Source organism: Mauremys reevesii, linkage group 9, assembly GCF_016161935.1.
Source record: "Mauremys reevesii isolate NIE-2019 linkage group 9, ASM1616193v1, whole genome shotgun sequence".
NCBI lineage: Eukaryota > Metazoa > Chordata > Testudines > Geoemydidae > Mauremys > Mauremys reevesii.
Genome location: NC_052631.1, coordinates 17,491,224 through 17,503,402, shown reverse-complemented (window position 1 = coordinate 17,503,402; position 12,179 = coordinate 17,491,224). Strand labels below are relative to the sequence as shown.

The following is a 12,179-nucleotide window of genomic DNA, read 5'->3' as shown; positions in this document are numbered from 1 at the left end:
CTTTCCCAGAATTTAGCAAACATCATTTTATGTAGTTAGCTTAATTGTCACTGCCTCGCATTTCCCATTATGTGCTGTATTTTTCCTTTGTCTACACCGCTGACACTAAGATTCCTTCTTCCTTGCTCTTTTGCAACACATCTGTTTGCATGCTTTACTAGATGTTTGCCAGAGTCTATACTACAAGGCAAAATTACTATCTATAACTGTTTAGGTATTTGCTTCCAGAGATCAATCATCATGGGGATTTGGAGTCCTAGTACCAGGAGCTCTGAGCAGTCTAGAAGGGCAGTCCCTGTTGAGGCCACGTAAGCGTTTCTTGCTTTGAATGTTCAGACCCCATACAATTCTCCCCCAAGGAGTTCAGTCACAAATTTAATTAACGCATTATTTTTGTAAACGAGCACCATCAGTATGGAAGCATGTTCTCTAGAATAGTGACCAAAGCATCAAGGGACATATCAATCTTTAGCGCATCTGGCACAAATATCTTGCAACGCCAGCTACATCAGTGCCATGCAAACACCTGTTCTCACTTTCAGGTGACATTGTAAACAAGAAGCGGGCAGTATTATCTCCTACAAATGTAAACAAACTTGTTTGTCTGAGCGATTGGCTGAACAAGAAGTAGAACTGAGTGGACTTGTTGGCTCTAAAGTTTTACATTGTTTTATTTTTTGAATGTGGTTTTTTTTTTTACTTAATTCTACATTTGTAAGTTCAACTTTCATAATAAAGAGATTGCACTACAGTACTTATATAAGTGAACTGGAAAATACTATTTCTTTTATTTTTACAGTGTAAATACTTACAATAAAAATAAATATAAAGTGAGCACTGTACACTTTGTATTCTGTGTTGTAATTGAAATAAATATATTTGAAAACATGGAAAACATCCAAAATATTTATATAAACAGTATTCTATTATTGTGTAACAGCACGATAAATAATTATTAATTTTTTAATCGCTTGACAGCCCTAGTTTCTGCTATATAAAGGGAAAAGAAAATATGGTGGCATATATCCTGTCCAGGAAAGGGCTCTGACCTGCTGCCTACAGGTTGCCAGCAGCTAGCCCTCCTGCTGCTTTATAAGGGGGCAGACCCTTACGTCTGACCTTAAGAGCTTCCCAGTTTCAGCTGGCTTAACCAATTCAGTGTACCCCAACTCACTATGGTTATAATCTGTATCTAAAGAGTGTCATGTAAGATAACATTGGAAAACTAATAAAACCCACTGATATTAATATTCTTGCATGATGTATGTACGTGGTGCATACAAAAAGTTATGAAGAGGAAGTTACGTACCTTGTGCAGTAACAACAGTTCTTTGAGATGTGTCCCTATGAGTGCTCCACTGTAGGTGCACTTGCATCACTGCTGTTGATCAGAGAACTTTGAGAGCAGTGTCCATTTGGCCCACACACATGCTGCCCCCTACTCGTGCCCTGCCATGAGGCTAACCAGAGCATGCAGGCGAACCCCCCTCAGTTCTTTCTCTACCAGAGAGTCCTTACAAGAACTCTGAAGTAGAGGGGAGGAGGGTGGGCTACGGAGCACCCATAGGGACACACATCTCAAAGAACCATTGTTACTGCAAAAGGTGAATAACTCTCTCTTTTTCTTTGAGTAGCAGCCCTCTGGATGCTCCACTGTAGGCAACTCCGAACAGTATCCCCACTGTAGGGCTGGAGCTTCGGAGTCAAGTCTTTGGATGACAATACTGTAGAGCCAAAGATAGCATCGGAGGGGGAGTTCCCGGTAATCATATAATGTTCTGCAAAGGTATGCACAGACGCCCAGGTTTCAGCCCTGAAGATTTCCAAGATAGGGATGTTCTTGAGGAAGGCGATAGAGGAGGAAACCGACCTCGTGGAGTGCATGCAAATACCAGATGGAAGTACTATGCTGTGAACCTAACAGCAGTGTTTGATACAGTTTGAGACCCATTTGGAGAGTCTCTGGGCTAATATTGCTGCACCTTTAGACCTTTTCACAATGGAGAGGAAAAGCTTAGGACCTTCATCCTGTCCAGGAAAAAGGCCAGAGCACTCCTAACATCTAGTGTGTGCAGTATAGCCTCACTGTGATAACAGGGTAAAAGGTTGGGAGTTCAATCAGTTGGTTTATGAGAACAGACGAAGTCACTTTGAGGATGAGCTTCGGGTACAGTCAGAGTAACCTTGTCCGGAAAGTATAGTGTATGGCAGGAGTGTGCCATTAGTGCCACTACCTCCCTATTCTCTTCACTGAGGTGATCGCCACCAGGAATACGGTCTTCATGGACAGGTATGTGAGCGAACTGATGGCCTTGGTTCAAAGGATGGCCTAGTCAGGCTTTTTAGTACTAAGTTTAGGTCCCATGATTGGGAGGGGGGAGACATCTGGGTTGGAGAAAAAGGTTTATTACATCCTTGAGGAATCACTTTGTAGTGGGGAGTGAAAGCACTTAGTATCTCTCTAGTTGTTGATGGAAGGGTGCTATGGCCTCTAGTGAATTTTGAGTGAACTAAGGGATAATCCTGATTTCTTGAGAGCCAATATATACTCTAGGACCACTGGGAAAGTAGCAGCTGTCAGGGAAATTTGCTTGGAATTACACCAAACATGAAACCTGGTCCACTTTTGCAGGTAAGTATGACAAGTAGCCAATTTTCTATTCTGTAGTAACGCTTCCTGTATCTCCACAGAGCAGGATCTTTTTATGTGTTAGAACCACGAAGGAGCCAGGGTTTGAGTTGGAGTATCCGCGAGTTAGGGTGGAGAGTGCATCCTTTGTTCTGTGAAAGGAGACATGGAGTGTGATGAAGAGGGATCAGCAGACACTTCACCAACTATGACAGGTAAGGGTACCAGGTCTGTCTTGGTCAGGTGGGAAAAATCAGTATAACATTTTCTCTCGCTCTCTTTAACAGGATTTTTAGCAATAGAGGAAATGTGGAAAAAGCATATAGAAGGCCCTTCTCCCATGAGAAGAGGAGAATGTCCCCTAAGAAGTGCTGTCTGAAGCCTGCCTGGAGTAGTAATGTGAGGATTTCCTATCCACGTAAGTGGCGAACAAGTCCACTGTCAGCGTTCCCCACAATCCGAATATGTTGTGGAGTACTACCGAGTTCATCTCCCACTCGTGGTCATGTGGAAACTTGCAGCTAAGACTGTCCACTGTTGTGTTCTGCACTTCCGGTAGGTAGGCTGCTGAAACTGTCACACTGTGGGAAACATACCAGTTCCATAGCTTTAGTGCTTCTGCACAAAGGAAAGGCTATCTGGCACTCCCATGACGATTTGTGTAGTAAATGAATGCTATGTTATCTATCATGATCCTTGTGTGTACACCTCTGATCAGCAAAGGGAAGTATGCAAGTGTTCCTCACCGCTCTGAATTCGAGGAAGTTGATATGGACGCACCTCCATGGGTGACCATTTGCCTTGTGTTGTGAGGTTGTTAAGATGTGCTCCCCATCCTAGGAGGGATGGATCGGTGGTGAGTCGTAGTGACGGGGAGGCTGTGCAAACGGGATCCCCATGCAGACATTTGGTGGGTATTTCCACTAGTTCAAGGATTGTTTGACCTTGGTGGGTAACAATAGCAGTTTTTTTAGAGTGTCTCTGTTCAACCTGTATACTGAGCTGAACCACAGACAGTTCCTCAGATTTACCCTAGATGACACTTCATGTGTAGTCTGGTCTGAGCTATCACAAACGTGCCTGCAGCCATGTGCCCCAGAAGTTGAAGGCAGTGTTTGGCTAATATTTGAGGGCTGGTCTGCACTGTCTCTGTGGACAGATTGAGGAATCTATGTTGTGGGAGGAGCACTCTCGCTCAAAGAGAGTTGAGACCAGCTCCTATGAACGTTAATCTTTGTACTGGGGTTAACATCGATTTTTGGACATTGATTTGTAGGCCCAAGCTTCTGAATAAGTCCACAGTTACGTGGGTAAGACACAGGGCTTTGAAGGAGGCAGGCGTCCAGATAGGGGTAGATCATGATCCCCTGGGAATGAAGGTGAGATGTGATTACGGAGAGGACCTTGGAGAATACTCTAGGTGCCGAGGATAGCCTGAAGGGGAGTACTGTATTGGTAGTGATCCCATCCTAGGGTAAATCTGAGGAACTGTCTGTGGGAAGGTAATATTGAAATATGGAAATAAGCATCCTGAAACTCGGGGGCTGAAAACCATTCTCCCTGTTCTAAAGCTGGAATAATCACTACTAGAGTGACCACCTTGAATTTTTGAGCCTTGACAAACTTGTTGAGTGCTCTGAGGTCCACTATGGATCTCCAACCCTCCCTTTCTTGGTATTAGGAAGTAGCAAGAGTAAAAACCTTTCCTTCATACTTGCTGAGGTACTGGTTCTATGGCTTCTACGCAGAGGAAGAGATCTGTTGTCACAATAAACTCTTGTGAGAAGTGTCCCTGAAGAGGGATGCGAAGGGGGGTGGGGGGCAGGGAGGTGAAATGAATGGGATAACCATTGCAGATGATTTCTAACACTAATTTGTCAGATGTTATCCCATTCCCAGGTGCAGTGGAACAGAACAAGGCATCATCCAAAGGGATGCAAAGGGTTGGTCAGCATCAGGTAGCTCTGAAGGGAGTGATCTGTCAGCGCCCCAACTTATCCACCACAATTGATGTTTTGAAGTGGATGGTTGGAAAGACGAAGGTTGAGGGTCCAATGGTTTGCACTTTGAGAATCTGGACTCTCTCTTTTGTGGTTCATAAAAGCATTGAGACTGATATGCAATTTAAGTGAGGGTTAAGAACTATATTTTCTCTTCTGTCCAGGTACATAAATCCCCAATGACTGAAGGATAGTCCGGGAATCTTTGACTTTGTGGAGGGATGAGTCCATCTTTTCCATGAACAATTTGGTGCCTTCAAAGGGAAGGTCCTCCACAGTTGTCTGTAGTTCCTTGGGGAACTGAAATAAATGTAGCAAAGAAGCTTGTTGCATCACTACTGCTCAGGAGATGGATCTTGTCATGGTATCAGTCATAGAATATCAGGAAGGGACCTCAGGAGGTCATCTAGTCCAACCCCCTGCTCAAAGCAGGGCCAATCCCCAGATAGATTTTTGCCCCAAATCCCTAAATGGCCTCTTCAAGGAGGGAACTCACAACCCTGGGTTGAACAGGCCAATGCTCAAGCCACTGAGCTATCCCTCCCCACCATGTTGAGCATTGATTGGAGTGCCATCTTGGCCACCAGTTGTCCTTTATTGATAATGGCCCTGAACTGATCTCTGTAAAATTCTGGAAACTGATCAATATATAAACTGAATTTGGAATAATCTAAGTAGTCGTATTTTGCTGTTAGCACTTGATAATTTGCAATGAGGAATTGTAGTGTGGCCGATGAATAAGCCGTTCTTCCAAACAGATAGAGGTTTTTCTAATCCCTATCATATGGTGTTGAGGAGCTCTGATATTGATAGCATCTACAGCAATCAAATTAGGTGGTGGATAGGAAAAAAATTCTGTATCCTTGGCTGGGATGTAGTATTTCTTATCAGCTCAATTACAGGTTGGCACGACAGATGCAGGGGCCTGCCATAAAAGTTTGTCTGGATCCAAGAGAGCCTCATTGATGGGGAGGGCTAGAGGTTAATTGCAGAGTGTCTGCCACCCTCTTAGCTAAGTCTTGGAAGAGACAGCAGAGGGGGCATCACTGCCTCATCTGGTGAAGGGGACAAAATGTTGGTCAGAAGTGTGACCTCTTTGTCGAGGTCCACCTCCTGTTTCTCCCTCATCTCTTCTGGAGGTTCAGCAGCTCTAGATGCAGAGGTTAATGGAAGGTGCCTCATTGATTTGTAATGGGCCACACTTGATGCCCAGTAGGCTTAATGTCTATACGCCTCCCATGGGTCCCATCGGAATGGCAGGAAGGGTCCCGGTGGCTGGCACCAGGGTTGTCCATATCAGGGTGGTTGAGAACCCGGTGGACTGTACAGCTGTGCAGGCCCAGACTGGTAATGGGCACTATAGGGTGCATGAAAGGAGTGATGGGAAACAAGCTCCTCCTGCTCGCTATCAGACTCTCCATTGGACAATGGTGGTGCATGACATGGTGCTGGTAAAGACTCCCAAGTTCGGGGTAGACTCAGTACCGAGTAGTGGAGATATTAGATATTGTAAAGTCTTTGGAGCATCTGAACTGCTGTGTTGCTGTGGAGGTTGGTACCAGTGATGGCTGCTGGTGCCGAGACGATGGTACTGACTGGGTCAGCAATGTATACCAGGCCAAACACGCCAACGTTGTTTGGCATACCACTGATGGTACCGAGGCTGTTGCCCATACTGAGGATTCTTCCCCTAAGCATGGTCTCTGTCCTTATCTCTCCCAGTCAATACCATAGCTTCAGTGCCTGTGCCCATTGGACTTTTAGACATGTCAATGTGTCCCGTTGAGACAGTACCATGTGAGCTCTGGGTACCATGTTTGGCCAGTTTCAGGGCCATCGGTACCAACAATACCGAACATGCCATGGATTTTTCCAACTGGTCCGGGCTCATTCTGAGGATTCACAGCGGCGCTGGGGGAGGGATGTGCTGGCCGCCGCCCGCATGGCCTGGAGCAGCAAAGCTCAGCCAGTGGGAGCCGCGATTGGCTGAACCTGTGGACACGGCAGGTAAACAAACTGGCCCAGCCCACCAAGGGGCTTACCCTGGTTGGCCAAGTGCCAAAGGTTGCCGATCCTTGCTTTAGACAAACAACCATTTCTCTGAACTTCCCAGCAGAGGGCTGGACATTGCAGAGCACACAGGTCTGGGGAAATTCAGGACTGGGAGTATGTTGGGGTCACCTTGCTGGTTGTATCCCAGGCTGGTGGAAACCAGAGTGGGGCTCTGGGGCTGTAGACAGGCTGCTGGGGTCAGAGCTGCTGAACCAGGGCTGTCTACCACACAAATACTTCAGGGTTTGACTGGCATGCTTATAGGTTGATTGTGAACATCCCAGGCTGGGAACTACAGCAACAAAGCATTGTAAGGTACCTAGGGTTGCATGGCAAGTGATCTCACAACCCCTCAACTGGTCTGGACTGCACTGCTGAAGACCAGGACAATCTGCCCCGATACACTGTATGATCTAGTATAAATCCCTTAATCTCTGTGGGTCTCAACTTCCTCATTTATAAATAAATATGACAAACAATTTGTCCTCCTTTATAAAGCATTTTGAGACCTATGAATGAAATCACTGCAAGCACTAAGACTTCTTACTTACTAATACTCCAACCTTATGTTCTGAATGTACAAATTGTGAGAACTGATAGATCACGTAGATTTGATAAATCACTGTTTGTGACTGTTCAATGTGGTGAAAATGCTTTTAAATCCAGCCAAAATAGCTGACAGAACACATATATCTTGCTGTATAAGGTGGGCTAGTAATAGGAGTCCAAGAAGATGATTTACTACCTGCTTTTCTACACTATTGACTACCATCCCTCAATGTGCTGGGTCATCCTGTAACTGTCTTAAATGTTTTCCTCTTAATGTAATCTTTCAAATAATACACTGTGAGTGTGCATCATTCTGACAAAAATACATTAATCAGAGCAACAACTTTGATAATTTATAGCATTACTAAAAAGATTACACTTTTTGGGGAAAAAGGTCTGACATCTGCAAATAAATTTCAGTGAGAGAAAGTACCGTAAGATAGTGACAGGGCACATCTTGACACTCAAACATTGGCTTGTCCAAAAGTACAGTTTGACTTGGTAATAAACACAAATTAAATGGAAAGGAAATATTTAAGTTTCCTAAGATTCAGTCAAAATGCTTTTATACATATTCCCTATATTTATAACAATTTGCATATTTATCTTAAAGTAATTTTCTCTCTCTCCACGGAAGAAAATCTAAATGCTTCTACATACAAAACTCCTGACGTGTTTTCTCTTTGGTTCATTAAACCAGCCCATAAAACAGTGCAACCATAATCAATGTAACAATGAAACAAAATGAAAAAATAGGATAATTATATATAATTTCTACAAACTGAACTGCATAAAAACACCACCTCATTTAACAAAAATCAAATACTGTTTGATGTGTAAAATGGAAGAAACAGTGATATAAAAATTGGACAAAAGTTATTACTATGACCAATTTATGCAATATAGCAAAATGTAATGGATGAGATATAAAGCAGTTTTAAATAAGTGTGCTATTATAATTTTATGCAGAAATCCTTATTACAGTGGTCATTAAAATGTTGTCATTACATCAAAAGAATAAATTGTACAAATAAAAATGTATTTTAAAGATGAATTATTCTGTTAACTCAGGCCCAAATGGCAATGAACTATACTACTTTACAAAGAACATTACACTCTTCAGATTTCACCGTTGTTAAATTATTTGTTGTTCTGAAAAAGAAAAAAAAAACCTTTCCAATTATATCACTATCATTTTCACCAATATGTGATTGTTCATTTGACAGACAAGAGCTAATTGTATGCGGGAATTCTCTACAATTAAAACGTATTAAAGCAGCAAACAGAATACAGTAGTATGTTAATTATGCTAGCAGGCATTTACCACTGTATTTGGCTACTTTTATGACATCCAGATAAATTTGCTGCTTTTAGAGCTGACTCAAATATATCTGCACATGTGATATGAAAACTGCTTGACACCAAACAATCTGAACAACAGATTTATAGGCCATATAGCATAATGCCACCCCACCCCACCCCATCCAGTATGTGGAAGTTTATGTATGCAAAGTCTCTTTAACTAACAACCTGCCACTACTTTTTAGACCCTTGTGGCATGACAGTTATTTCAGTCTAAGTATTATTTTTTTCCATGAGGAATCAAAAGACTAAAACCCATTAGTGCATAAAGTAAGAACTGCACATTTTTTTCAACAGACCATTAGAATCAGGATAATACACATTTGTTGTGTTTTACAGGAAGTTTCTGTATAAACACTAAAGCTCCTTTTGATTAAAATCTGTCTTCTTTTTTCTTAGGTAAAATTTAAAAATCCCACTTTTTATAAATTGTTAAAAAAAATGCACTACACACTGCATGGTACAAAATTCAGCTTATTTTTAACCCAACTGATCTTATAATTTAGCCCTACTTCTTCGGGAGCGATATCTCAGTGGTTTGAGCATTGGCCTGCTAAATCCGGGGTTGTGAGTTCAATCCTTGAGGGGGCCACTTAGGGATCTGGGACAAAAATCTGTCTGGGGATTGGTCCTGCTTTGAGCAGGGGCTTGGACTAGATGACCTCCTGAGGTCCCTTCCAACCCTGATATTCTATGATTCTTACTTATGAAGTTTAAGTACTACTCATGTGCATCAGTGTTTCTAGGATCAGGGCCTCAGAAACAGATTTTGGTATAAATAACAATTGTGGGGTATTAAAACAAAGTTGATGACCTTATTATAAAACAAAATCTCTAACTTACTGATGAATGAAACTGAAAAGTATAGTGAAGATGTAATAATAAATACATCTGCTACAAATAAACACAGAAAATATGCCCTGTGACAAAAAAAGGCTTGTGATGAATGAACACATTTAAGAAATGCAATTATTTAAAAAATTAAGTTTGGAACTATTTACAGAGACAATTTTTATTATAAATACAGAACTACAAAAAAGTCTGTACCTGTAAAGGAATCATTCTATGGAGCTTCAGCGCCCCCTTCTGGTGGACTCTGGCAAAGCAACTACCACAGTAATCTTCCCCACATTCTAAGCATACCTTGAACAAAAAGTAACATCATCAAAAATGGGTTCATAATATACAATTACTGTAGAGGGTTTTTATCCTTGTTCATATTTTCCAAAAATGTCACAAATAAGACTTGAGGAAATAAAATTAGATGTTTTGGGGGGCGTGCACTAATTAATGCACACACCTCATATCCATTAGGTCATAATTAGACATTTTAAAGGAGGATTATTTTAAATTAATCCAATCCAAAACCCATTGGCTAGCTTTCTATACTAAAACATTAATATTTTTTGCTGTCATCTACCCACCAGCAAAGCATTTTTGGTCTCACACTGTCCACATGCCTTCCCCTTCATTTTAGGTTTTCCAGGGATTGCAACATTTGCCATTTTATGTATAAATGGCTGTTTCATTGGCTCTGGAAAAATACAATGGAAGTTAATAATAAAGATCAATATTTTATAAGACATTAAGCATGTATTCTGACTAATGGGAGTGGGTATTTTGGTTCCATATACTTCTTTTTAACACCTTTATAATTCAGTCTGTTAATGTCTTCAATACAGCTATTTAAATATTCTTAAGAAAAAAAACATCATGCAGCACACAGGAAAATAAAATTCAGTAAGGCTATTAATTTTAATTTTAGGCTTCTTAGTGGTAACTATAAACAACAGTGAGGTTCTTTTTTTCTTAAACTATGAAAAGTATCTTCCAAACTATTTAATTAACAACCTCTAAGGAACACATAAAATATTAACATATTACATTTTATTTTACTTGGTGAATACAAACATCACTTTACCATGACACTGTTCTTTGAGTATCTTCAACTTCACTTTTCCTGAAGAAACCTATATTGAAACATTTATACATGTATATATGGAAAAGTAAAAGAATTATCAATAAATATAAATACACATTAAAATGCTAAATGACAAAATTTTATATTTGAATAATGTTGTTTTTAAATGATGTTTTCATTTGAAAAGATACAAAGAAATGTTGGTCATATTCATGATTTCTGTGACAAAACCATGAATTTTACTGGATTTTCATAAAAAGCATAGTCTGTTACCCCAGCACCAGCAAGATTTTTCCATTAACTTATATTTCTATGGCCCCAGTCCTGCAATTCTATTCTCTCTCATAAACAATCTATGGCTCTTAAAGCAGGGATTGGACCATACTTTGACAATAGGGAGAGTAATTAATGGGATTCTCCTGTTAAAGTTCACCCGGTGGCTTTGTTACATAGACTTGCAAGGTACCCATCTGTCACAACAAGATATTATTCTATCCTGCAAAAACCCCTTGAATTCCCTGATGCTCCACACAGATGCAAGAGGTCTGCCTGCAGAGTCCAATTGCAGTATCAAGGCTTGTTGTGGAAAAAGTATAGTGAAATAAAGGTTTTAAATCTTTTTATTATTTATATCTTTATGTAATGTTTTAAGCCATTTTTAATGTAAAATAAAAAACACTTGACTTTACTCATAAATTCCCATGGAAAACCACTTAGTTCCAATTAAACCATTGTATGCCATGAATTAAAAAAAAAAAAAAAAAAGAGGACTTTTACATTTTTTGCCATGCTAAACCATGAGTCTTGGCCACAGCATATACTCTAAAAATACATTCCATAATCTACACCCCTTCTCATAGTTTCACATATTTGGTATGCACACAGAATCTGTCTATGGATTAATTCCACAACTGACAAAGCCAATTGTAGAACTTTAGATATGATAATCCATGTGCATTTGCCAGGCCGAATTGCACAGCCTTGTCTTTCGCCTGCCCCTCTTCCTCACAGAGAAAGTAGTCATGTAGTGGATCAGCTTGAGGTCTGGAATAATAAAAATGGGAGGAAATTTAACAGTACAAATGCAAGGTCATTCACTTCAGGACTAACAACAAGAATTTCTGCTATAAGCAGGAGGCTCATCAATTGGACATGATAGAGCGGGAAAAAGACCCGAGTGTATTAGTCTATTGCAGAATGACATGATCAACCAATGTGATGTGGCTGTGAAAAAGGCAAATGCAATCCTAGAACGCATCGGGAAAGGTATTTCCAGTAAAGATAGGAAAATATCAATGACATTGTACAAAGCACTAGTAAGACCTCTTCTGAAGTTCCGTGTACAACTCCATGTACAAAACCCCATATGTATCAAAGATTAACTCAAACTGGAACAGATATAGAGATGGAATACTGGGATGATTAGGAGAATATAGAGCCTAATTTATGAGAGGAGACTAAGAGATATTGGCTTGTTTATACTAGCAAAATGGAGGCTGAGAGGGATATAACTGCTCTATATAAATACATGGTGGGAGAGGGGGAAGGCACGGTGAACACCAGGTATGGAAAACAGAGAATAGCTATTAATGCTGCAGGCTAACATTAGCATGAGAACAAACGGGCATAAACTGGCCATAGACTGGAAACTAAAAGAATGTTTCTA

At 40.7% G+C, this 12,179-nt stretch overlaps 1 protein-coding gene across 8 annotated transcripts in view; it reads right to left on the bottom strand.

The window, feature by feature from the left end:
• ZBBX (zinc finger B-box domain containing) overlaps positions 1–12,179 on the bottom strand; it is a 44,783-nt gene that overhangs the window by 22,316 nt on the left and 10,288 nt on the right. For 7 of the 8 annotated variants that reach the window (XM_039489974.1, XM_039489978.1, XM_039489970.1 and 4 more), the window contains 3 exons: positions 10,514–10,562; positions 10,017–10,126; positions 9,640–9,735 (listed from right to left, as the gene is read on the bottom strand). In XM_039489974.1, the coding sequence (XP_039345908.1) occupies positions 9,640–9,735; positions 10,017–10,126; positions 10,514–10,562 (255 nt within the window). The remainder of the gene's footprint in view (positions 1–9,639; positions 9,736–10,016; positions 10,127–10,513; positions 10,563–12,179) is intronic. The other variant, XM_039489976.1, reaches the window with a different exon arrangement.